Here is a 26,776-nt window from a genome sequence, read left to right on the forward strand (position 1 = left end):
GGCTGATGGCTCGGAGCCTGGAGCCTGTTTCCGATTCTGTGTCTCCCTCTCTCTCTGCCCCTCCCCCGTTCATGCTCTGTCTCTCTCTGTCCCAAAAATAAATAAAAAAAATAAAAAAAATAAAAAAAAAAAATGAACAGTAGAGGGAACCATGTCTTTCTATGAAAGACAGGCTCTAACCTTGCCCTAGGTGCTAGGTGCTAGAACTTTAATATAATAAACACCCTCCATTACCTCCTATCAAGATTACCACTGCCCACACTGGCGATGTCTCCTCACACAGTTCTTATACATAACAGTAAGAGTTATTGTCCAAAAGTCTCTTTTTTTCCTTTACATTACATTCTAGAATCTTTTATCCGTTCAACAAAGTGTTTGCCAGGTGCTAGGGACTATGCAGCAAGTTGGGAGAAAAAGAAGATATACAAGTGTCTGCCCTGGTGGATTTTTCATTGTGGGAAAAACAGAATAATGACACAATTAGCTACTTAGTTACAACTTTTATAAATGCTGTGAAGGATACAGAGAACTAAAGAGGTAAAGGAAAATATTTAATCAAGTTCAGGAAAGGGCAGGAGGAGGCCATGGGAAGTCAAAGACAACATCTCTGGGGAACCAGCACTCAAACTTGGATGTAACGACTGAGTAGGAGGTAATTATCAAAGAAACAAGAGGGAGGATTCTAGGGAGAGGGGAGCACACAGAGGAAGCCCCTAATACAGAAACAAGGTGTGCTTGAGAAATTCAACTACTTGTATGAGCAGAGAGAGAAGGAAAGACAAGATGTCAAAATTAAAACTAGAGACACAGGAAGGGCAGATAATTTAGGCTCCTGTTAAGAGTTTTGTATTTTATCCTAAGACCATAAGGCATGGAAAAGTGGGAAGTCATCCAGGTACATGAATACCAAAAACATGATCCAGTATCTCTGGAAATGTTTAGAAACCAACATCCATCTCAGCACACCAGATAATCAAATTAATGTGCTTCCGGTAGTTTTCCCTAGAAACTACAATGTCTGGCTGTTCTGTGAAGTGAGAAGACCTAAAGCAAAACAATAAAGGCCAGGAAATCTCAGCACACTCCCTTCTAAACTACCATCATAATCTCAGCATCTTAAACTGAGATTGTGGCATTATCTTTTGGACCTTAAATAATTTGTTTTCTAATCCTCAGTGAGAATGTGAAAGGTGAACACAATGTGGTCGTTAGACTTCTAAAATGTCGCATATAAAAAAAAGCATATTTATAAACTGTACCATAATTTAAATGCATTCAAGTAACTCTTTAAAATTTTAGAGGTTTATGGATTTTCTAGTATAGGAAAAAAATGTTAGGTACATAACCACCCTACATAATATACATTTTATAAGTTTGTTTTATGAGTTTATTATTTAAAAGTCCAACCAGTATAAGTTAAAATGGTCCTTTCTCCTCTGTCACCCACAAAAATAGCCTCTAATTTAGAGTTTCATAAATTCCTACCTGTAATGGCATTCTCAAAAGTTCTGGAGTCTGAAATTCCAACATATTCTGGAATCGGAGTCTGCTGAACAGCCGGAAACAAATTCCAGGTCTACATCTCCCTGCCCTTAAAAGTGAAAAAAAAAATTGAGATTCAAACAAGAAATGAAGACTATATCAAGGAAACTATACAAGCAGTGTGCTAAGGAGACAGAGCAATGGCCCAGGGTCAGGACATCTGAGTGCAAATCCCTACTGTGATACTCCTCCCCTCTGAATCTTTCCAGAAGGCACTTTACCCATCTGGGATTCATTTATAAAAATTCATGAATGACACCTACCTGATAAGCCTTCTAAGGAAATGATTAAAAAAAAATTTTTTAGGTAAGATACATATGAGACTAAAAATAAAGAAAAAATACATGGTAATTTAAATTTCACCAGCTTTGTATATGTAAATGATGAATCACTGAATCCTACTGCTGAAACCAATATTGCACTGTATGTTAACTAACTAGAATTTAAATAAAAATTTGAAAAGAAAATAAATTTCATCAGCTTTACTGAACTGACACAAGCACTGTGCTCAGAGCTCAGTGCATATGCCGCTGTTTAGAATTGCACAAAGCAGGCATTAAACAGCTCCCAGGGAGCGGCATCCCCACCACCCTCCCCGTCACCATAGACTTGTATCATTTTCTGGGAAGCAGCAGAAAAATATCTCAAAGAAAAGCAGTCTCTTTTCATTTCACCCACGGTCATCATGTCCGCTAATGGCAAGGCTAAGTATGCTAAATGAGAGAGATACAGAAATATCCCTACCTTGGCAAAGCTCACAATCCAGACCCCCAAACATAAGTAACACACTGTTGTAGTTACAAAGTTACAAAAAATTAGACTCTGGACCACTGCTTCCTTCATCAGTACTTTCCTCGCTATCAACCCATCTGCTTTCCCTCGTCTCCTGCCTCTTCTGAGATACCTCTGTCTTTTGCCAGTCCTTAAATGTTGATGTTCCTGTGAGGCTGGACCTCAGCCCTCTGCTCTCCTGCTCTACCCTCTCTCCCAAGGGGATCGTAATTATCCTCCTGACTTCAATTTCCATCCACTGAGATCTCTTCATCCTAACCCTACATTTACCCTTATGAAATCTTTTAGCCCCACTTAGGTTTTCCAGTCAAACTCAACACAACCAAAAGTTCATTCTTCTCCCCAACAGAACCACTATTCCCACTTTCCATGACGACGGCACCACCATCCACAAAATTTCTAAGACAGACACCTGTATGACATCCTTGACTCCACAGTATTCCTTACCCCTTAGTATCTCCTGAATGAATTATCTACTTTATTTCTCCACTATCACAATCCACACTACTGTCATATCTCCCTTATTTTAAATGCAAATATTAATGAAAGAGCCTCCTACTGGGTCCTCCTACCATCAGTTTTGTCTGTACCAACTCATTCTTCAAAGAGCTAAAAGAATATGATCATTGAACCAATCTCTGGTTTATTAAGAAGAAAGAGAGAAAACACAAAAGTGTCCTTAAGGACCTGTCCGCAACTTACCTCTTTCTGCTCTTTTCACCATTCTCCTCTAAACTAAACTCCACCCAAACAACTTTCTTGCTCACGCTTTTCTTTAGGCCTTTGCATAAGCCTTGCCTCTGCTAGAAAAGCCTTCCCACAACATCTTTTTTTTTTTAACATTTATTTTTGAGAGACAAAGAGCCACAACACCTCTTTATTCATATTTATCTCAGATTCTACCTTAACTCCTCTAGAAGCATAATCCAGGTGTAGCACAAATCACATACTATTATCATTGATTACTTTACTGGATTCCAAGAAGAACTACACCATTCCCCCCACCTCAAATTCTACTCATCAGACTCTAGTTTATTGATCATTGTATCCCTAACACTTGCACAGTGAAGGCTGTAAAAAAAAAAAAAAATACCTGTTGAAAGAGATGACAAGAAAAATTTTTACAATTTCTGATTTTCATCCCTAATAATATACTATTAACAGCCTATAAACCTAGCTCAGTGTATCAAGCCACACCTTGTCATAAGAAAACAAGTGATACAGTAATAGCAACAAGCCCTCAAGAACATCCTATGAAAGTATAAAGCACAGAAATAATGCATCCACCATCTTCAGCATATGAGGTACATCTTTAAAGTCAGTATCTGATGTTGCTCTATCAGTTAAAATGAAAGAAAAAAATCAGTCAAATGATTATCGAAAAATACAATATTTTTTAAATCTTTCTTTAAAAAGAAAAAGTAACGCAAGCATAAGTAACCAAACTACAAACCAATAAAATGAAAATTAAATCTCCTTCAAGAGCCCCACAAACCCACCTTCTCAGAGTCAACAATTGTTTTTTTAATGTTTCTCTCAAGCTTGACAATGCATTTGTGCCTAAATATATACTGGGGCGCCTGGGTGGCTCAGTCAGTTGAGCATCAGACTTCGGCTCAGATCATGATCTCACGGTTTGTGGGTTCGAGCCCCGTGTCAGGCTTTGTGCTGACAGCTCAGAGCCTGGAGCCTGCTTCGGATTCTGTGTCTCCCTTTCTCTTTGCTCCTCCCCTGCTCACACTCCATCTCTCTCACAAAAATAAACATTAAACTATATATACACATACATATATATATATATATACACACATATACATATTTAGCACAAGCAAATACTATTGGATGCACGTTCTACACCTTACTTTTTTCAATTAATAATATATTCTGAAAACCCATTCCACTATAAAAATATATACATCTACATCTTTCCTTTTAACACTTACCTAGTATACCATTGTCTGACTACAGCATAATTTATCTAACTACAATACTTCACTACTAATGGACACTACAATGTTCTCAGATTTTTCACTATTACAAACAATGCTGCAGAAAACATTCTTAAACACATCCCTGCACACAGTGCACAAGTATACTCAGGACAAATTATGAGAAGGTGAATCCAGTGGCAAAGGGTAGATTTGGATCAACAGTTTCAAACTGTCCTCTGAAGAAGTCACACCAATTTACACTCCCATCAGCAAACCATGAAAGCTTACTGGCCTATACTTTTGCCAACTCTGCTGTATGTACTGTTAAACATTTTCATCAATGTCAATCTGGTGATAAGCAAAAAATATTACCTCATTAATTTACATTTCTTTTGGCATATATGAGGTGATATATGTGAGGTTCATGTATTGGTCTTTGTGAATTGATTTGGAAGGGGTTTTTTTGCAAAATACAGAAATTAGTCCTCTGTCCTATGTAGCAAATATTGAAGAGATTTTCCATTTAATTTTGTCTATGTTTCTTACATCTTCTGAGTATAGATTATACTAGGCAAAAAAATTTAAAATAAGCTGAATTCAACCTTTGAAAAAAAGTATATTTTAAAATGGATTGCTTTACAAAAATATAAAAATGAAGATTAACATGAAAATCTTAACATTTTATAGAAAGAATATATATTAAATATGTAATACATACCAAAATGTTTCCATTTTACAGGCAATTGAGTGAATGAATGTACATTACCTGCCTTTTCGTTGTATGGCACTAGCTTTGGAAATCCACACCATTTTCAACATTGTAACAAAATTCAGTGCATCGAAGGATTTCTGTAATTAAGTTTTCTTCATGTTAAAACTTTTATAAAAGGTGTTTAAGAAGAAACAGCAAGAAACATTATGAATATATTTTAACATGCCAAGTTTTTTTTAAAGCCTCTTCGCCTGGGTGGCTCAGTCAGTTAAGCGTCCAACTTTAGCTCAGGTCATGATCTCGCAGTCTGTGAGTTCGAGCCCCGCCTCGGGGTCTGTGGCTGGCAGCTCAAAGCCTGGACCCTGCTTCAGATTCTGTGTCTCCCTCTCTCTTTCTGCCCCTCCCCTGCTGAGCGCGTGCTCGCTCTCCGTCTCTCTCGCTCTCAGAAATAAATAGGGGTGCCTGGGTGGCTCAGTCAGTTAAGCGAACCGACTTTGGCTCAGGTCATGATCTCACAGTTCATGGGTTCCAGCCCTGTGTCAGGCTCTGTGCTGACAGCTCAGAGCCTGGAGCCTATTTTGGATTCTGTGTCTCCCTCTCTCCCTGCCCCTTCCCTGCTTGTGCTCTGTCTCTCAAAAATAAACACTAAAAAACAAAAAACAAAAAAAAAAAAGAATTTTAAAAAGAACCATTATTCCCTCCATACATCCTCAAAGATTCTAACGCAAAAATTCACTATAGAGAAATACTTTAAAAGAGTGGATTCCTAACTAGAATATATACTTAATCATTCAGTGACTTACACTTTCGCTTTCATAGGATAACTATATAGAGCAATTACAAATGCATTCTCATAATAGTTTAATTATAGGATCTTTAGAAAAAATAGTACCAATAGTTTTTAATAAAATGTCACATTTGTCAATTTTGTATGTAAACTAACTTCTGACACTATCATTATATTCTTAACTATGGTTTACTTGATAAATGATACCTATAGGAATTAATTTCTAAATTATTTGAAATTCACTTGTTCAGCTTTAGCTAATTTCAGGGCAATAAAATCTGAATTTTTATGGACTCACCATTCAGACTTTTAAAGATAATATTCATCATTATCCTCTTATAAAAAAACAAAATGTATTATCCCTTCTTTATAGTATCCAACTATAATGAAATGTCCAAATTTTATAATAAAATCTTGTGTTCTATAAGATATTCCTTAAAGTTACTTTGAAAACATTATAAAGCAATTAATAAATTTTTTTCACATTAAAACATGATCATTTATATCCACTAGAACAGAGATCATTTGCTTTCCCCAACATAGATAGTATCTTTCCTTGAAAATCAACCACCTCTCACTTTCAACTCTTTCAGTAAAAGGACCTACCAAAGTTAAGGGCATTGAGAACTGCTGAGTATTCTAATGCTAAAGAAAATAAATGCTGTCTTTTATTTCCACTGGGTTGGCAGTAAATATTTTAGCCTTTGTAGAGAGTCTCTGTTGCAACTAATTCAAATCTGCCATCTGCAGTGTGAAAGCAGCCACAGTCAATAGGCAGAAGAGTGAACATGGCAGTGTTCCGACGGAATTTATTTTTATAAAAGCAGGTAATGGACCCATGTGTCTGCTATCATTTGCTGAACTTCAGTTTTGTCTGCTTCCTCTGAGTATGGTTCTCTCAAACTAAATATCTTTTGAGTATCTGCTACATGTGGAGCACCGGAGATTAAACACTGAACAGGAGGGACATGGTCCATGCCCACATGTAGAAGGAAAGCATACAAAATATGTAAGCAAATTCCCACACTGTGACAAAATTTTCAGTGTAGCTAGCTAGCCCTTTACTTTCTTCCTAGTATTTAATCAGCAGAAGCTCATTTTTTTAATATAATTTGTTACACTAACTGGATCTTATATTCTGAACTGTTTAAAGTAAAATATTCACTTCAGAGAAATCAACGACTACTATGGTAAATTCAGGCAGAACCAGAGATTTTCCCACTAAAGTGAATTCTGCTTATAAAAGCATTTATTGGAATGTAACTTAATCTTCTTCATTTAAATAAAATACAATTCCTCCAACCTACCTCTTTCACCTTACCAGAATCAATAACAAAGACAACATCATTGACTGTGATGCTGGTTTCAGCAATATTGGTGGAAAGGATCTGCAAAATGGAATGTTATGTTACAGTTAATACGAAAACAGGACCAATAACTAATAAAATGGACAAAAGAAGATTTTATAAAGCTTACAATTTTTCGAACACCAGCAGGCGGGTTTTTCAATACCTTCTTTTGATCAGATGTTTGCATATTTGAATGAAGCATAAAGACTTGATATCTGTTGACAATGAAAGGGAAAATACACTATGGTACCTATCTGTTACTTAAAGCAGCAAATATAAAGCCTTAGCTTTTACCTGTGTGTGTTATCAGCAAACCGCTTGTCATCAAACAGGATGCGATCCCGCAGTCCAACAATTTCATCATATCCAGGCAGGAAAATTAATATTGCTCCTTGGAGAAGAATAACGTTTTTAACAGTAAACCTCTGGTTTTAAAAACCAGAACCAATCAACAGAACCATCTATAATGAACTCTATCACGTGTTTTTATGTACTAATAAACTGTGATACTTATGATGTTTAAGAGATTATTTATGCAATACTGCCAATGGAATTACACAAAAATCTGTACACACAACATATTAATTTTGAAATCGAAGTATACACTGTTGTTCCAGTTATTTTGGACAGTAGTTATTTACCAGCATCGCAACCATGGCAGATATTGTATAGAAGGTGCATGATCAAATCCAAGTCTACTTTTTCATCATCAAAACTGTGATGATAAGCTTTCAGGAGCTCTCTGTCTTCTGCACTGAGGTCACTCCCATTTGTGTGTACCAGAGAACTTTCATCTAGATTTCCAAATTCCAGTGAAGCACTAGGGAAAAAAAGACAAAAACAACAACAAAAAAAAAACCCACAAACTCAATTTTCATCAAAAATAGTAATCCTTTAAGGCCAACAATTCCCATGATATCCTTCTTCAAATTTTAAATACACCCTAAAGAGGGTAACAGATACTTAATGTCCCAGCTACAATTCATGTTTTGGTTTACAGTACATTATCCAAAGTAAAATTTGTCAGTAAGTGATTTTTGAAAACACAATCTGAAGACATTTCTCCAAAGACAATATACGAATGGCCAATAAACACACTGAAAAGATGTTCAACATCATTAGTCATCAGAGAAATGAAAATCAAAACCACAATGAATACCACTTCACACTCACTAGGAGGACTACAATAAAAAAAAGACAAGAAAGTAAGTGTGGAGAGAGGGTGTGGAGAAACTGTAACCATCATACATTGCTGGTGAGAGCATAAAATGGTGAAGCCACTTTGAAAAAGAATATGGAGGTTCCTCAAAATGTTAAACACAGTGTGACCACACGTCCCAGCAATTCCACTTCCACTGCTACGTATATAAACAAGGGAAATGAAAATACATGTCCATATAAATATGTGTACACAAATGTTCATACCAGAATTATTGGTAAGAGTCAAAAAGTGGAAACCCAAATGTTCATCAATTGATGAATGGTTAAACAAATCGTGATGTATCCACAGAGTAAGTTATTAGTCAGAAAAAGAACACCTGCTACAACATGGATGAACCTTGGAACACATTATACTAATGAAAGAAGCCAATCACAAAAAGACCAAGTATGATACCATTCCACTTAGATTAAGTGTACAGAATAGACAAACCTACAGAAACAGAAAGTACACTAGGTGTCGAGAGCTGGAAGAGTTGCGTTTTTTGGGGGGAGACGGGTAATGAAAACGTTCTCAAAATTGATTGTGGTAATGACTGTGTAACATGGGTGAACTAACTCATGTGGTATGTAAACTTTACCATAATAAAACTTAAAAGACACAAATTTTCAATCATCATTTATATTTCAACAGGTTGTTCACTCTTATAAACAATACTCTGAAGAAAAGTCTATGTTAAAAAAACAAACAAACCACAGTTCTACAGGTACCAGCTTAACATGACTGCTAACTTGGTAATTCTATTCTAAAAGCAGATTGATTTCGCTACTTTCCAAAAGCCCAGAATCAGCATAAATTAAATAATTGCTTGCTTCTTCATCCTCTGTATAAAAATATAAACTATTGCCATCACTAGTAACTATCAATAAGATTTCTAGGAAGTTCAGTTCAGCCCATTTCTCTTAAAGAGCTTAGCAGAAAATGAAGCCTGATCTCAATAGGGAAAATATTAAACTTAAAATTGTAGTATTTTAAATTTAAGATCCTTTTTCAAATACTCCAAGTTTCTTGGTTTTTTACTTCTTAACAGGTAAATGAGGAGAGGAGTATGTTCTTTGTTTAAAGCTCTAACTTCAAGGGAGCCTGGTTGGCTCAGTCAGTTGAACACCCAACTCTTGATTTCAGTTCGGGTCATGATGTCATGGTCGTGGGATGGAGCCCCATGTCGGGCTACATACTGGGTGTGGAACCTGCTTGAGATGCTCTCTCTCTTTCCCTTTGCCCCTCTCCACTAGCACTCTCAAAAAAAACCCCACTAACTTTACATATCAATTATCAATAATCCAACACACATTTTATTAATGAATTGCATTTTAAATGTTTAAAATTGGTGATTGATAATGTCATGATCTGTCAAGAAAGCCCAGGTAGCCAGGATAATTAGAATATTATCCAGATAACTCCTGTACTTGGTAATGTATAGTGTCTACTGAGATACTTCCTAGCACCCTAAGAAGCATTCAAAGTGGAGCATTCAAAGTATTAGCACTAAAAGGACTGCAAGTTCTGGGTGCTATTAACTGAAATGACAACAAATCCTGCCATTGCTAAGAACTTTGTCACTCTAAACATCATTAGCATTTAATTGAAATTAAAACAAAAAGACTAATTTCATACTTCAAACATACTTCATCTAATACCTGAGACTATATCTATAGAATTAAATACAAAAACCCAACTCATATAAAACATTTATATGTTCTTCAATAAAAGATATTTTGATATATTTTAACTTCAAATTCCATTTTTTTCACTTTTGATTCTTATAGGTTGAAGACCGATAGATGCTATCCACGTATTACTAAACATGTTTTCTTCAGGTACCTTTTCCTTTAATAAAACATCTTTCTCTTTTCTTAAGATATCTAATCTAAAATCTACACAATCTGGGGGCGCCTGGGTGGCTCAGTTGATTAAGTGTCCGACTTCGGCTCAGGTTGTGATCTCGCAGTCCGTGAGTTCGAGCCCCGCGTCAGGCTCTGTGCTGACAGCTCAGAGCCTGGAGCCTGTTTCAGATTCTGTGTCTCCCTCTCTCTTTGACCCTCCCCAGTTCATGCACTGTCTCAGTCTCTGTCTCAAAAATAAATAAACTTTAAAATCTACACAATCTGACCTAAATTTACCTAAAACCTTTAATTACCAAAATGAAGGCTTTCTTTCATAGGATTGTGAAAAGTATTGTCTGATTCTTCTTTTTTAAATCAAAGTAGAATCAGTTAAGGAGGATCAGTAGCACAGGAGGTAGACTGCAGTAATAGGATTAATTAGGTAGCTCCCATGAAGGTAAGATTTAAACAAAGATATGTGTTCTGTTCCTGTTTTATAACACATTGTTTCTCTTTCATGAATATTTTCTATTAGTTTTTGAAGTCTTCTTCTGGTCACTAGCTTAGTCCCATCCAAGTTCCAGGTTTTTTGGTTGCTATTGTTGTCTGTTGGATTGTGGGTGCTTTTTCCCCTCAAAGATTCCCAGTGATCAATCCCCAACATTTTGTTCATCTTTAAAGACAATGAAAAAAAAAAAAAAAACTCCATCTGCACAGGTGACAATTGCTGAGCGATGGTCATTTCACTGAAGGAATAATACCCAACCTTCTATAATTCTAATTCTTTTCCCTCGGCTTCGTCTGTTTTCCCAGGAAAGAATTCTCAAGTTTTCTGCTAAAGAACATAAGCTTCAAACAGGAAAAGGCAACAGGACAGCAGTGGAAGGGAGTGGATGGTACCTCAACTTTCAGTCTTTAGACTTTTCTATTTGATGCCTCACTCCTACTCTCCCAATGTGCCTGGTACCTCCAAGTCCAACATGTCCGTGGCTTTATTTTTTAATATACTTCCCACTTCCTGCAAAGGTGGGGAAGTGGTATCACCTGGTGGACAGGAGAAGGGAATCTGGAATTCTAAATGTTCCTCATAGAGAATTTCAATCAATTCTGGGATTTTGGGGGGTTTTTTGTTGTTGTGTTTTTTGTTTTTGTTTTGTTTTTGGCCTTTTCTTTCACTGTTATTCAGAAGTAGTTAAGTGAGGGGCGCCTGGGTGGCTCAGTCGGTTGAGTGTCCGACTTCAGCTCAGGTCATGATCTCACGGTTGACGAGTTTGAGTTTCTCGTCGACCTCTGTGCTAACAGCTCAGAGCCTGGAGCCTGCTTCAGATCTGTGTCTCCCTCTCTCTCTGCCCCTCCCTACTCACGCTCTGTCTCTCTCTCAAAAATAAACATTAAAAAAAAAAAAAAAGATTCATTTAAAAAAAAAAAGAATTAGTTAAGTGAGCCTCTAAGAAGCTAAAATGAATCTGTTTCTCACTGGCACTTCCCTCTGTGGGCACTCAGGTTTCAGTTTTCTCAGCTCTGCCATGTCAACCAGCACCGATCCACTAGCCTTCTAGTACCCAAAAATTTACTAATTTCTTCGATCAGTTGCTATGACCTCTTCCAATCTCTTTCACTTTATTAGCTTGAACATTCCTTCTGTACCATTTCAACGAGGTTTTGTGAAAATGCAGATAAATTACATGTGTTCTAGCTACCATGTTTAACTGGAAATCCTTCTGTTTTTCAAAATAAAATAAATTATTACAGCATAGTGGGTCTTACCAGCACCCTACAAAAAAATTTTTTTTCCTTAGAATTCCTTAGAATTCAAAAACCAACAGCAAAAAAAAAAAAAAAAACACACAAAAGAAAATCTCTGAATAAGAGACTATAGCCTACAGCATCATACTGATTTTCACAGCTAAGCTTTTAAAAAAGAAGTTAGGGGGCACCTGGGTGGCTCAGTCAGTTGAGCATCCAACTTCAGCTCAGGTCCTGGTCTTGCGGTTTGTGAGTTCAAGCCCCACATCAGGCTCTGTGCTAACAAACAGCTCAGAGCCTGGAGCCTGCTTCGGATTCTGTATCTCTCTCTCTCCCCCTCCCCTGCTCATGCTCTGCCTCTCTCTGTCTCTCAAAATGAATAAATGTTAAAAAAAAAAATTTTTTTTTAATAAAAAAGAAGTTAGGGTTAATTAAGCACAGAATAAAGTTTTACCTGTAAGATTCCAGAAGATCCACAATTTCAGTCTGTCCAAAGTGTTTAGCCCAATCTAAAGCCATCCTGCCAAAATTCAAAGATATCGAACTATTAGAAAAATGATGTTTTCAAAATTATAAAACTAGTCACATTATTCATTCACCCATTAGAGATGTTCCAGCAATTGTTATAGAACAGCTTTTAACATAAAGACAAACGTAAGAAATCAAAGACAGTATGTGTAGCTGGACCAAGACATACAAAGAACGGATGCAGTTTACAATTACCAGCCATTTGACGCTTTACTGTGCACGTTGGCTCCCATGCTAATTAACTGCTCTACTTGACTTGAAAAACCTCGTCCAGCAGCAACCATCAGAGCTGTTGCACTGGTTTCGCTATGCCTATAATCAACTAAAAACAGGAAAAGATAAATATACGTTATATTTCCAAATTTTTTAAATCGTTTTAATTTTTTTTAAGTTAAATGAAAGAAATAAATGACTGTCAGGAGAATTCACTTGGGACTTTGCACCTTAACCCCCTACATGGTAACAGTATTACATAACCTTAACTCAGATCATCCAAGGAGATGTCATTCATATGCTTTTAATATAAACACGATGGAGGAGGGGTGCCTGGGTGGCTCAGTCAGGTGAGCATCCAACTTTTGACTTCAGCTCAGGTCATGATCCCAGGGTCACAGGATTGAGCCCCATGTCAGGCTCCATGCTGAGTGCAGAGCCTGCTTGGGATTCTCTCTCCCTCGCCCTCTGTCCCTCTCCCCCACTCACACTCTCTCTAAAAAAAAAAATAAATAAATAAACAAACAAACAAATAAATAAATAAAAATAAATGATGGAATAGGGACAATCATTTGGAAGGCAAGAGAAGGAAAGATAGTTGTTAAGCTGTCTTAAGATCACCATGATAATTAAAACAGAAGAGGTAAACCAGTAACTTGCAGAACCCTTAAATAATTTTCCTAAGCCTGGATATGTCTTAATCATCAGATGACAAAATACAAAGAATTAAAAAGTTAATGTTCATCAGCAACTGGTAATGAATGCTTAAAAGTGCAAATGCAAAGTTCAAGACCATTTTTTGTTGTTCTTTCGTTTTGTTTTCATTCCACCATTCCAGGCTGTTACTTACTGAGATGTTTAATGGAAATAAAGCATTGGCAGAAAGTTTACAAACCATAAAATCCCTCCATGAGAAAAACAAAGTTCTATTGAGTTTAAGTTCTTTCCTAGAATATATGTCTCAAGGAATGCAATATATTAAAATTGCTTAGCACCAGTTTGATTAAATTATAAAACTGGTAATTTCAAAAATAAAGAACCACTGGGGGGGGGGGGAACCTCTGCAGTAAAATTTAAGATAATTACAAATGGAAAATTTTAGATACCCAATTATTCTCATTGTTTAATAATACTCTGCAACATGGTAACCATTATTAATACAAATCAATGGTTCTTAAGATGGGGAGGAGGACTCAGAAGAGAATTACCTCAAGCTTCTTATTTCTAAAAGCACAGATAGCCATGATTTACTCTAGATTCAGAGTCGGTAAGTCTGGATGGCCAGGCACACCCATTTTTAAAAAGGTCTGAAAAGATTATGACCTATACTCACTGTAAGAGAATTACAGCTTCAACTGAATAGTCATTTGATAGCCCTGGAGAACAGAACCAAAATGTGTATATTTTTGAGCAGCAGGCACGAATAAGTATGTATTTTCAGCAGCAGGGTATTAATAAGTATCCAACAATTCCTTAGTACTCCTCTCTTCAAGAGGCAGAGCCTAATTCCATTCTCCTAGAGTTAAGAGCGAGACTACGTAACTCACTCTAAAAGGTACCTACAGCTTCCTGCTTGCTTTTTCTCCTTCTCTTTTGATCACTCACTCTGAAAGAAGCCTAGGAAGAATAAGACAGCCAGCCCTATGAAGAGGTCCACATGGCAACGAACTGAAGCCTTATGCCAAAAGCAGAGATGACTAGAGGCCTCTTGCCAAGAGCCACCTCAGCGAGCCTCCTCGGAACGAGATGCTCCAGTTCCAGTGAAACCTTCAGATGACCAAACCCCTGACAACAGCTTCACTACTGTTCTATGAGTCACTAGGAGCCAGAACCACTCAGTTTTGCCACTCTCAGATTCTTGATTCTCAGAAGCAGTGTGAGATAATAAATGTTTCAGGTTGCTAAATTTAGGAATGATTTGTTATGCAACAATAGGTAACTAGGACAATAAGCATGACAAAGAATGCCTGCATCTTACTAATTACCAGCTGCTTCCACAGGATCACATGGAGAAACTGACAACATTAAAAACAAACCTATGAAGCCCAGGGTCTCCTGGATTACATGAAGTATTTTCAACTCTGGTGCCAATTAAGGATTGAGATTTTAGAAGAAAAATAAAAAGACAGGAAGTCAATAACTGTTCAAAGAATTACTACAACATTTTAGTTTGCTTCACACAGCTTAAAATACTAGCATAGCGCAATCTAGAAAATGTCCAGTGACACTTTTATAAAGATGCAGGACCTGGATGCATAGGATGATGACATCCAAGTAATAATATACACTAAAGAAATATCTAGGATGAAGGTCAAGAATAATACATTAATGCTTCATAAATATTTTAAGGCAACTTGCCTCAGAGTTCAAATTTTCCTAACTTTCAGGTAAGATGGCAAGGCATTTCTCTTTTGGAGAAAAAAAGATTGCCAGAAAACTGGAGATGAACAAATGTTCACATTTCCAAATACAAAAAGTTACTTTTCAAAATACAGACAATTTACTTTTTTAATGACTGATAAACTGGAAAAAAAAAAAGTAGATCAAACTAAATTTACAAAGATCTTCATTTCCTTCTTAAGAGGTCTGTTAGATTAGTACATTATGGAATTATAATCATTTGAACAACTACACCTAAATATTGACCTAAAGCCTCTTCTAGCATACACAGCACATGGTCATTGACCCAGGCCTTCTGAGCTAATAAACTGAGAAGGTTTATTAATACACTAGGTAACAATTAGAACTGGGTGGCAGGGGCGGGGGGGAGGGGGGTTGCTAACCAAAACCAATGGGCCAAATCTAATTATGAGATTTAAAAACTCAAAAAAAATAAAAATAAAAAAAATCAGAACAACATGTAAATGATAGGAGGCATTCATTTAACAAAATCCCATGTTAAAAAAAAAAAAGAGAAGAACTAGAAGTTTTAAAGGTGATATGAATCACTAAGACAATGTGGTTGGCAACGAGCTATACTAACCATAGGCTGAATCGATGTAAGTAAAGAGTAAAGATTTTTAGGCTGATTGACCTACTGTACCTGAAGCTACTCACTAAGAGACAATAAGTATTTAAAGCTATGACTAGATGAGAACCACATAAGGAGTCCGTGTAAATTGAAGCAAGGCCTAAGGACTGAGGCCTGGGCCATTGCATATTTAGAGGTCAGGAAAAGGGAAGATTCTGCGAAGGAAACCAAGAAGTTCCAGCTGGAATAGGATAGGCTGATTGAAGGAAATGTTTCAAGAAAGGAGTGATCAATAATAATAATAATAATAATAATAACACTGAGAAGTTTAGTTGAGGGGATAAACCACTTGACATCTAAATCATTTCCAGTACTGACTCTCTGGCCTTTCATTCTGTCTTTTGCCTAGAAGGCTTCAGAGTTCTGAAACTCACCTCTGGTTACCAATAGTCACTAGAATCAACTAACAAAATCAGACTAGGTCATTATGAAAACATATCACATGACATAAAGCATGTGCATATGAATGAGTACTTGAGCTTATATAACTAACGGTATGTTAAAATTCTCCACTTACTAAATACAAAATCTAGAGCAAAGTTATCAATCTTTTTTTTCCTTCCTTTTTTGAAATCACAAATTTCAAAAAATCAAAGATATTCCCTTGGGAGGGAAGGAACATGTATTTATGGGTACAATATATATACAGAAATATGGGTACAATATATATACAGAAAAATACCTCTGCACTTAACTGCACATATATTCACAGACCCCCACATAGCTATTCTGAAGACAACTAGTTTAAGAATCCCTGATTTAGGGGCACTTGGGTGGCTCAGTTGGTTAAGCATCCAACTTCACCTCAGGTCATGATCTCACAGTTCATGAGTTCGAGTACCATGTCGGGCCCTACCCTGACAGCTCAGAGCCTGGAGCTTGCTTCAGATTCAGTGTCTCCCTCTCTCTCTGCCACTCCCACTCCCCCGCCCCACTCATGCTCTGTCTCTCTCTCTCTCAAAAATTAACATTAAAAAAAAAAAAAAAGAATCCCTGATTTAACACAATATTTATTCTACTATGCTAATAAGATCTTGATTTGTCCATTTGAAATAAGTACTCCAAAAGAACAAATTATTGGTTGTGAACAACAAATGTAGTACATACATTCTGAATTAAACTACATTTCCACCATAAATAACTGTAAGAGTAAAAAAAAATTTTTTTAAGAAGTTATACATACCGCTAACATTTTCAGTTAAAATAAGGTGAAAGACCTGAGCGAAGGCATCGACATCTTTATGTAGCCATATGTCAGAAAGACAAGCATCCATTTCCTTTACTAACCATGGTTCAAGGCAATTCACATCTTTTTCTGTCTTTAAAAAACAAAACAAAAGCAGAGGTTATAAATTACCTGACAGCTTAACCTTTGCTTGCAAAGAATATGAGATGACACAATGGCCACAAGAACTACTAACCACATATAATAGCACAGGCTTTGACATAAAAGTTTCTCATCTGAACACACACACTCCACTTACAATATCGTATCTTGTTCTTACATTTATCTTTCATCTGAGAATGAGTTTGTAACCAAAGGAGCATGATTCAGTCAAAATATTACCTAAGTGTGTTTCTAGCAAAATGCTGCTAAATATACTTGTACACCAGTGGTTCTCTCTCCCAGCTGCACATCAGAGGGGCCAACACTGGTGTATTTCAACACTGATGCCAAGTTCATAAGAACCTCTCCTGGTGGAGGCAAGATTCCATAATGGCTTTAAAATAAGTTCCTGAGGTGATGCTCATGTGCAACCAGTCTTAAGAAACACTGATTTAGGGGCGCCTGGGTGGCTCAGTCGGTTAAGCGGCCGACTTCGGCTCAGGTCGTGATCTCGCGGTCTGTGAGTTTGAGCCCCGCGTCGGGCTCTGTGCTGACAGCACAGAGCCTGGAGCCTGTTTCGGATTCTGTGTCTCCCTCTCTCTCTGACCTTCCCCTGTTCATGCTCTGTCTCTCTCTGTCTCAAAAATAAATAAACGTTAAAAAAAAATTAAAAAAAAAAAAAAAGAAACACTGATTTAATGGTCAAAAGGCTATTCACTGAACCAAATGTACCTGCATATGTACCTTCTCATGCTCAAAACAGTTAAATTCTTTTTCCAAAAAGTGCATAGGCCCAGCAATATTTTGCATCACACTAATCACCAGTGCCTTTTAAAGAATTCTAAACCAGAATTAAAGACCAGAAGGGACCTAGGAAATCAGCTAGTTCCAGTTTTCAACCTGGATTCAAACAGTTTCAATGGAACCCAAGGTAGCAGAAGCCCCATGTAGGGATGGGAGTGGACAGTAAAGACGAGCAGGCAGGGCTTCTACAAAATATTTCATTTGTAAAACATTCTGTGGCAAAATAGAAAAAAGAAAAGCAGAAGAAAAGAATAAACTGAGGGCTACAGCAGGTAACTGATTTTATAAAGTCACATAGCTGGTTGGTTGTAGAAACAACACCAGTATTGACTATGGGCTCTAATATCAAAAGTTTTTTCTCAATTTTCTCTTAACTGAACTTACATTGTTCTAATATCAAAAGTTGTTTCTCAATTTTCTCTTAACTGAATTTATCTTACATTGTTCAGCTCACAGGTTCTTAAACTTTTGAGATGATAGGGGCACCTGGGTAGCTCAGTGGGTTAAGCATCCAACTTTGCCTCAGGTCATGATCTTGCGGTTCATGGGTTCAAGCCCTGCACTGGGTTCTGTGCTGACAGCTCAGAGCTTGGAGCCTACTCTGGATTCTGTGTCTCCCTCTCTGTTTCTCCCCCACTCATGTTCTGCCTCTTTCAAAATTAATAAACATAAAAAAAATTTTAATAAAAAAAACTTTTGAGATGATAAAATATCAGGCAATGATAACATATATCCATAATATCTTTATTGTCTTCAAAAAAATCAGAGAAAATATTGAAATAATTTAAATTCATATAAAACAATAAAAAATGTTGCATTACTTGCCAAAAAAAGTGTGTTGAAAGTTTTTCTGAAAAATGTGTTGTAGCCTAAGATAAACTAAGAGAATTACACTGTAATAATTCAGTAACATATTATAATCTCATAAGATGTTCTTTAAACTACACAATTTTCACTCAAAATATCAGTGTGAAATCAACAAGGTCTTACCAACTGGCTGAAGACAGCATCACCACCATCATCCAACAAATCATACTCTTCAGTCACATTCGGAACAGTTCTCTGCCTCTGAGATTCAGGCTTGAATGTATTCTCTTGAGCCGAATACCATTCTGTAAGAGTAGTTTGTTGCTTCTCTTCTAAATTAGTAACAACAACAACAACAAAAAAGTACACAAATGCTTCACGTTGGGGAATATATTGTGCTTTTAAAAATTAAGTGAATCTGAAAATACTTCAAAGTTGGCTTTATTTTTTCAAAATACATTAATGAGAAACATCCAGTAATGTTTATGCTTAAATACATCATCTATTCCACGTTATTGGTGAGAAGTTTACTTCTAAGTCAGTCCAAATTTCAAGAAAACTATTTGAGCCATACTATAAATATTGCTTAAAACAATGACTAATATTCATACAGCACTTTGTAGAAAAACCATTGAACTTCTATCACCATGCCAGTTGTTTGAGGTACAAGTGATCTACAATTTTCACCTTCAAAAGCTTAGAGATCTACTAGTTTTATGATCTACATATGAAATAGGAATTGCTAATTCCTACTGCTTTTATTCAAGTGGAGAATCCAAAGGACTTAAGATACTTGTCCAAGGTCACACAGACTAAACAAAGGAAGCAAAGCTTGAAGCCAAATCTCATATCGCGAATAATGAAGTTAAAAGTAAGCAAGAAGAAGGGCGCCTGGGTGGCTCAGTAGGTTAAGTGTCCAACTTCGGCTCAGGTCATGATCTCAGTTAGTGAGTTCAAGCCCCACGTCAGGCTCTGTGCTGAAAGAGTGGAGCCTGGAGCCCGCTTCAGATTCTGTGTCTCCCTCTCTCTCTCTGCCCCTCCCCTGCTCATGCTCTCTCTCTCTCAAAAATAAACATTTAAAAAAATCAGAAAGGGGCGCCTGGGTGGCGCAGTCGGTTAAGCGTCCGACTTCAGCCAGGTCACGATCTCGCGGTCCGTGAGTTCGAGCCCCGCGTCAGGCTCTGGGCTGATGGCTCGGAGCCTGGAGCCTGTTTCCGATTCTGTGTCTCCCTCTCTCTCTGCCCCTCCCCCGTTCATGCTCTGTCTCTCTCTGTCCCAAAAATAAATAAAACAAAAAAAATAAATAAATAAATAAAAATTAAAAAAAAATAAAATAAAAAAATCAGAAAAAAAAAAGCGACCAAGAAGAATCTCACCCTAACTCCAAAGCTGAGATATACTGTAAGTCGTGATTAAGAGATGTATTAATGGGCAAATAACGCTAAGTTGTAAGCACAGACGCAATTCATAACGAAATCAAGATTTGAAAACTTGGCATTTGTATCACAGATGAACCTGTTACTACTCACATGCCACTCCCTTCAATGCCTCCTGCCTACTCCCCATCCGGGTCCTGTGCAATGTGCTGTGGCGGGTCGCATTCTTACCGTATGCGGCATGTCAAACACTCGGCAGCACATAGTCTTCGGCCTCCTTAAAACAGTGGCTGCATCTCTGGATACAGACACACTCACCCTCCTCCACCCCCAGCATCCACTTTCAATTCCTCTCTATAGATGATAATTTATGGACATAAACCACCACGTAGCAGGTACACTTGGGACCAAACTCTAATATGATTTTATACAATTACGTGCAAGGGAAAAATACTTTCAAGTGTCCTTGTACCTCCACAAGATAAGACCAAAAACTTAGTACTAGTAGTACTTTTGTTTTAAATTTGTTTGATAAAAAACTTACCTCGTTGTTTTTCCTTTTTGTATTTTAACATTTCTTTGTTTGTGTATCCAGTAGTTCTTAAGATGTCTTCCAGAAACATTTCTTTTACTTCAAAAGGTCTTCCCTGTACTAAATAATAGGAATACTTTAAAGACAGTTTGCATCACAGAGACGATGCACATAAAAACATGAGAATCCTGAGTTAATGAACTGGAGTATAAAAATCCAAAAGCAATTCCAAAGGTCAAGTGATCCCCATGATATCGTCATGTCATTATATTTAAATATAATTCTGATTTTCATTTTACAGAACTGCTCATTTGCTTGTCTTTTCTAGGGTTTACTATCTACTTATCCTGTGTCTGTCATCATGGCAGACCCCAGGAATACAAATCATAAGCAGAAACACAGCTGCCTCCTACTCTCTTGAAGCTTACATGCTAGAAAGGGAGACAGACATTAATCCAATAATCCAGAATATAAATGTGAAAACAGAGTTGTAATAAATCCTCTCAGAGAAAAGCACAGGATACCATCACATAATAGGGGATTGGAATGAGTCAAGAAAATCATCCTCTCAGAGAAGATGAGGACCAAGAGAAGGGGTAAATGAAATACTAACCTGTATGCAGAAGAAATATACAATGAAGAAAACAAAAGCACATGCAAAGATCCTATGATGGGAAAGAGTATGATGTCTTCAAGAAACTAATTGGCGAAGCTAACTGGAACATGGTGGGAGATGGGGAGTAAAGAGGGGTTGTAGTTTGAGATGAGGAAGGAGAAACAGGGGAGCCTTATTAAGGATTTAGGTCTTCATCCTGAGGTAATGGTTATCCAAAGTTTAAGCTCAGCAGAGTGCTCAACATCCTCAGAATTCCAGGTCAGAAAAGACCACTCTGGCTGCAGTAGATAACACGGATTTAGAAGAGAGCAGAGGAGAAGCACCTGGATGGTTCAGTTGGTTAAGCATCGGACTTTGGCTCAGGTCATGATCTCATGGTTCGTGGGTTCAAGCCCCACATCAGGCTCTGTGCTGGCAGCTCAGAGCCCGGAGCCTGCTTTGGATTCTGTGTCTTCCTCTCTCTCTGCCCCTCCCCTGCTTATGTTCTGTCTGTCTGTCTGTCTCTCTCTCTCTCTCTCAAAAATAAACAAACATTAAGGGGCACCTGGGTGGCTCAGTCAGTTGAGCGTCTGACTTTGGCTCAGGTCATGATCTCACAGCTCATGAATTCGAGCCCCACGTCAGGCTCTGCTGACAGCTCGGAGCCTGGAGCCTGCTTCAGATTCTGTGTCTCCCTCTCTCTCTGCCCGTAACCCACTCACATTCTGTCTCTGTCCCTCTCAAAAATAAACATTAAATATAAATAAACATTAAAAATTTTTTAAAATAAAATAAATAAAAGAGAGCAGAGGAATGGGGGTGCCTGGTTGGCTCAGTTGGTTAGGCATCCAACTCTTGATTTTGGCTCAGATCAATTATGACATCAAGCCCCGCATCTACGCTGACAGCATGGAGTGTGCTTGGTATTCTCTCTCTTCTCTCTCTGCCTTTCTCCCACTCTTTCTTGTGTGCATGCGTGCACTCTCTAGATAGATAGATAGATAGATAGATAGATAGATAGATAGATAAGAGAGCAGAGGGGATGGAAGAGACCAGGTTATCATCTGATAATTCAAGTAAAAGAGAACAATATTTGAATAAAACTGGTGATGATAAAAATGGACAAGAGACAGACTCCAGAGATAGGAAGCAAAATACACAAAACTCAGCATTAAATTGGATATGAAGGAATGATATGAAGGGTCAACCATGTTTCTTAGATGCCTGGCACACAAAACCGGATAGATGATGAGGTCAATCTCAAAGGTAACAAGCAAAGCTAAAAGCAACAGACTGGCTGGTGGGAGCTGGGGTTTGGTTTTAGACATGTCAAATGTGAGGTGACAAAACGAGCTTTCAACTAGCAGATGTATAAGTTTTGTAAGAAAGACTGGTTTGTGATGTAGGTGATTAGCTTGATGGTATGATTAACTAAAACGGACAACACAGATTTTTTTTTAATTTTTTTTTAACATTTATTTATTTTTGAGACAGGGAGAGACAGCATGAATGGGGGAGGGTCAGAGAGAGAGGGAGACACAGAATCTGAAACAGGCTCCAGGCTCTGCACAGAGCCTGACGCGGGGCTCGAACTCACGGACCGTGAGATCATGACCTGAGCCGAAGTCGGATGCTTAACCAACTGAGCCACCCAAGCGCTCCAACACAGATTTTTGTAGAAGAGATTAAATATTTAGGTTGGGACATATTAGAAATGAGCTGCTTATAAGACATCAAAGCCCAAAGCTCTGGAGAACAGTTTGAATTAGAAACAAAGATTCAGGGAGCCCCTGGCTGGCTCAGTTGGTAGAGCATGGGACTCAGGGGGTCATGAGTTCAAGCCCCACTCTGGGCATAAAGCTTACTTAAAGAAAATGTTCAAAATAAACAAAAAATAAACAGAATTGTCAAAGATTCAGGGTCCATGAGTATAAAAAGAAAGTAGAAGCCACAGGCATGAATGAGAGCTTCCAGGGAAACTACCTGCGTATCTCTAGTACCTAGTAGAGTACAGCACAGACCAGGAAAGAAGAGGAAAACAAAGGAAGGAAGAAGGAAGGGAAGATGAATGAGAAAGAAGGAAAAAAAAAAAAAGGATCAAGGGAATAATCCCAAAGAATACCAATATATAAGCACCATGCAAAAGAGAAGCCCACCAAGGAGACCATGAGGGTACAAGTGCTAATGCAGAATTAGGAGACAGTGTTGTCAAATAAATTCTGGGATGTGAGCATTTCACATACAAAAAAGAGGGGCCAACCATGAGAAATATGGAAAATTTAAGTAAGATTTTTGTGTAAAATTTAAATAGTAGGCTTGGCAATTATATCAGTATCAAAACAATACTGGTAACAATACATGAGTGAACAGCCCCATACACTACAGAAATATAAATCATTTCAGCTCTTTGAAAAAGTAAAATGGCAAAAGCTGTCAAAATTAAAAACAGATACACTCTTTTACTCAACAATTGTACTTTCAGGAATCTATCCCTAGAAATAAGAGCACCAGTATATAAGGATATACATACAGGGTGTTTATTATAACACTGTTTATGGAGGGGGGATGAGCAGAGTCTAGAACCAATCTGAGTGTTCAAAAATAAATGGTTAAATAAATCATGATACATTCGTATTATGAAATATTAAAATAGCTGCTTAGGGGCTCCTGGGTGGTTCAGTCGGTTGCGTCTGACTCTTGGTTTCAGCTCAAGTCATGACCTCACGGTTTGTAAGTTCGAGCCCTGCATCATGCTCTGTGCTGACAGCATGGAGCCTGCTGGGGATCCTCTGTCTCCCTCAACCCCTACACCTCCCCTGCTCACTCGCTCTCTCAAAATAAATAAACATTTTTTTTAAATAAAAAAATCATATTAAAAAAAAAGTACACAGGAAGTAAACACAGGAGTGTAGACTGCTCTTTTCAAGGAGTCTAGCAATAAAGGGGAAGCTGTAGGACAGAATTTAAGGAGGATACAGGACCACAATAAAGCACATTTCCTTTTAAGAATGAAAAACTGTCTCACAACACAATATCAACGAGTATAGGTGGAAAAGGAGAGGATGGAAATATATACAGATGAATGATTAGGAGGCAGGTCTCAGAGAAAACAGAAATGGATGCACTCTACTTCAGAACATTCCCCAATTCCTATTACAATAAATACAATCATGCCAAAAGTATACTTTCATTAAAATCCTAGAAGAAATCTGACAATTTAACTTACTATAGATCACTGGACAACTTCCAAAATATCTTATAAAAAGATTTACATCCAAGGCGGCACTAGAAAGAATAAGTTTCAAAGTTGGGTGCTTTTGCAACAGATCTCTTAACTTTGTAAGTAAAAAATCACTAAATCGATCCCTTTCATGTACTTCGTCCTGCAGTAAACAAAAAATAAAACCATGGAATAGTTAAAACATTATGGATGACTAAGCCTTTAAAATTATGGGGCTGCTGGGTTTTATAGTAATTCAAATTAAATGTGAACAAGGCCAACTGGTACTCGTGAAAGTGTTGTATTATGGACAATTCAGAAATAATCAGACATTAACAACCAACTGAAACAAAGCACTGCCTCTTAACATAAAAGACATACAAACTACAACAAATTCAGAATTAGTGGAGTCTAATTTAACATACTTTTGATAAATATACAATCTATTTAAACATGCTTCAATTAGCATCAGGGTACAGGTGCGCCCTTTGGTTTGAATGAACAAAACTAGTAAGTTTTCTAAAGCTGCTTATTGCAAGCTTCTAAAACTTAATCTAATTGTTTTCTGACACAAACTGGATAAAAGCTTACAACTTTTTAATAAGGTGGTAATTCATCGACTTCATCAACAGCTACTTAATTTAGCAGCTTAACTATGAAGTTAAAGGACTATAAAGCAAGGACTGGGAAATACATATTAGCCAAAGGTGGAATCAGATGACTAAGCAGAGAGAGAAAAAAAAGAAAATTTTCACCCCATTCTGAGGAACGCTAAGTAGTTGTATCATTTTCACATATAAAAAGCACTTTTTGAAAATCTACCTATACATTTAATTTGCCCTCATAAAACCTAATGGTAAGAATTCTTTACTTAATACAAGTAAAATTTATTTCTAATAATTACAGGCAATAAAAAGTAACTTCATTATAATACCTGTTCAAAAAAAAACTGGCTTTCACCCCTATTCTATTCTAAAAATATAATTAATTACATATTCAAATTCTTAAGCAATCTGAGCTGTATACGGCAAAACTCAACAATATTCTTACCACAATAACATGTGTCACAGTCGACAATGTACTATCTCCCGCCATCAATGTACGAAGCAATACCCCATTAGTGCAAAATGTCAGAAGTGTCTTTGGAGAAACCCTTTTTAAAAAAAAAAAACAAAAATAAAGCATACAATTACAACTCATAAATGTAATTAAAACATGATTACATTAAATGCTAATCTCATATGTAAATTTTATAAATGTTAAAGTTACTAATATAGCATAGCAGTTTGTATGCTTTATTAGCCAAGTTATTGAAATATGTATTTTATACCTGACGAACTCACAAAATTTTTATTACTAACAGCCTTTTATTAATTATTTTAAGAAACCATTAAATAGATTTTTTTTTTTTTAAACCTTAAGGAGGCAAAATAACTTGTATTCGATCATAAATCCCCCTATGAAATGGGATTTTTATCCATGGCCCAAACTCTTTCTTCAACTATGTATTCAAAACCTTATGAAGTTCAGACATGACCTCAACATCCTATCAAAGACTTACTTGGAGCAAAATGATCATCTAACTTTTCGACTAACATAGTCCCTATTTAATGACATATAAACATTAATCTTTTCTAAGAATGCTAGGCTACAGGAGAACCATGGTTACCTGCTTTCTAATCGGATCTGATATCCAATCGTTTGACCAATCCTTTCTCTTCTCTCTGCAGCAACTCTTTCAGCCACAGCAATAGCTGCTAACCTTCTTGGCTGGGTACAAAATATACGGCAGGGGATACCATTTTTAAAGCAATCATCTAAAAGGAACTGAGGAATCTGAAATGAAAGTTTTAAAGTACTATTAAATGACATGACTATATACCCAGAAAGTCCAAGTCAATCACAACTGAAAAACTACTAGAATTAGAAAAGTTTGGTAACGTGTCCAAATAATCATAAAATCAACAACTTTTATGTAACTCTTAACAATCAGCTAGAAAATGTAATTTTCAAAGATCTGATTCACAAGAGAAACTAAAATGAAAATACTAAAAACAAATTCATACAGGGGCACTCAGCTGGTTAAGCATCTGACTCTTGGTTTCAGTTCAGGTCATGATCTCACAGTACCTGGGATCGAGCCCCACCTCAGGCTCTTGTGCTGACAGCAAGGCACCTGCTTGGGATTCTATCTCTATCTCTGCCTCTCCCCTGCTCACTCTCTCAAATAAATAAATAAACTTTAAAAAAAAATTTTGTAAAAAAAAACAAATTCACAGAGAAATAAGGCTTGCACAAAAACAAATTCCACAAATATAAAATACAACTAAAAAACACTAACTGAATAAACAGGACACAATCTTGAATAGAAATAATCAATACTTCAAAAATGTCAATTCTATCCAAATTATTCTATAAAGTCAATGAAACAACAATCAA

The 26,776-nt window shown here is 37.0% G+C and overlaps 1 protein-coding gene across 4 annotated transcripts in view; it reads right to left on the bottom strand.

Annotated features, from left to right (window-relative positions):
* YTHDC2 (YTH N6-methyladenosine RNA binding protein C2) overlaps nucleotides 1-26,776 on the bottom strand; it is an 83,987-nt gene that overhangs the window by 43,360 nt on the left and 13,851 nt on the right. For all 4 annotated transcript variants that reach the window (XR_009264367.1, XM_058738788.1, XM_058738777.1 and 1 more), the window contains 14 exons: nucleotides 26,007-26,173; nucleotides 25,388-25,490; nucleotides 24,344-24,500; nucleotides 20,535-20,642; nucleotides 18,798-18,946; nucleotides 16,860-16,995; nucleotides 12,628-12,754; nucleotides 12,359-12,424; nucleotides 7,755-7,933; nucleotides 7,408-7,504; nucleotides 7,241-7,328; nucleotides 7,072-7,152; nucleotides 5,032-5,114; nucleotides 1,486-1,591 (listed from right to left, as the gene is read on the bottom strand). Coding sequence is in view for 3 of the 4 variants with exons in the window: in XM_058738788.1 (XP_058594771.1) it covers nucleotides 1,486-1,591; nucleotides 5,032-5,114; nucleotides 7,072-7,152; nucleotides 7,241-7,328; nucleotides 7,408-7,504; nucleotides 7,755-7,933; nucleotides 12,359-12,424; nucleotides 12,628-12,754; nucleotides 16,860-16,995; nucleotides 18,798-18,946; nucleotides 20,535-20,642; nucleotides 24,344-24,500; nucleotides 25,388-25,490; nucleotides 26,007-26,173 (1,647 nt within the window). In the remaining variant the exon portion in view is untranslated. The remainder of the gene's footprint in view (nucleotides 1-1,485; nucleotides 1,592-5,031; nucleotides 5,115-7,071; nucleotides 7,153-7,240; nucleotides 7,329-7,407; nucleotides 7,505-7,754; nucleotides 7,934-12,358; nucleotides 12,425-12,627; nucleotides 12,755-16,859; nucleotides 16,996-18,797; nucleotides 18,947-20,534; nucleotides 20,643-24,343; nucleotides 24,501-25,387; nucleotides 25,491-26,006; nucleotides 26,174-26,776) is intronic.

This window comes from Neofelis nebulosa, chromosome 1, assembly GCF_028018385.1.
Source record: "Neofelis nebulosa isolate mNeoNeb1 chromosome 1, mNeoNeb1.pri, whole genome shotgun sequence".
NCBI classification, from domain to species: Eukaryota; Metazoa; Chordata; class Mammalia; order Carnivora; family Felidae; genus Neofelis; species Neofelis nebulosa.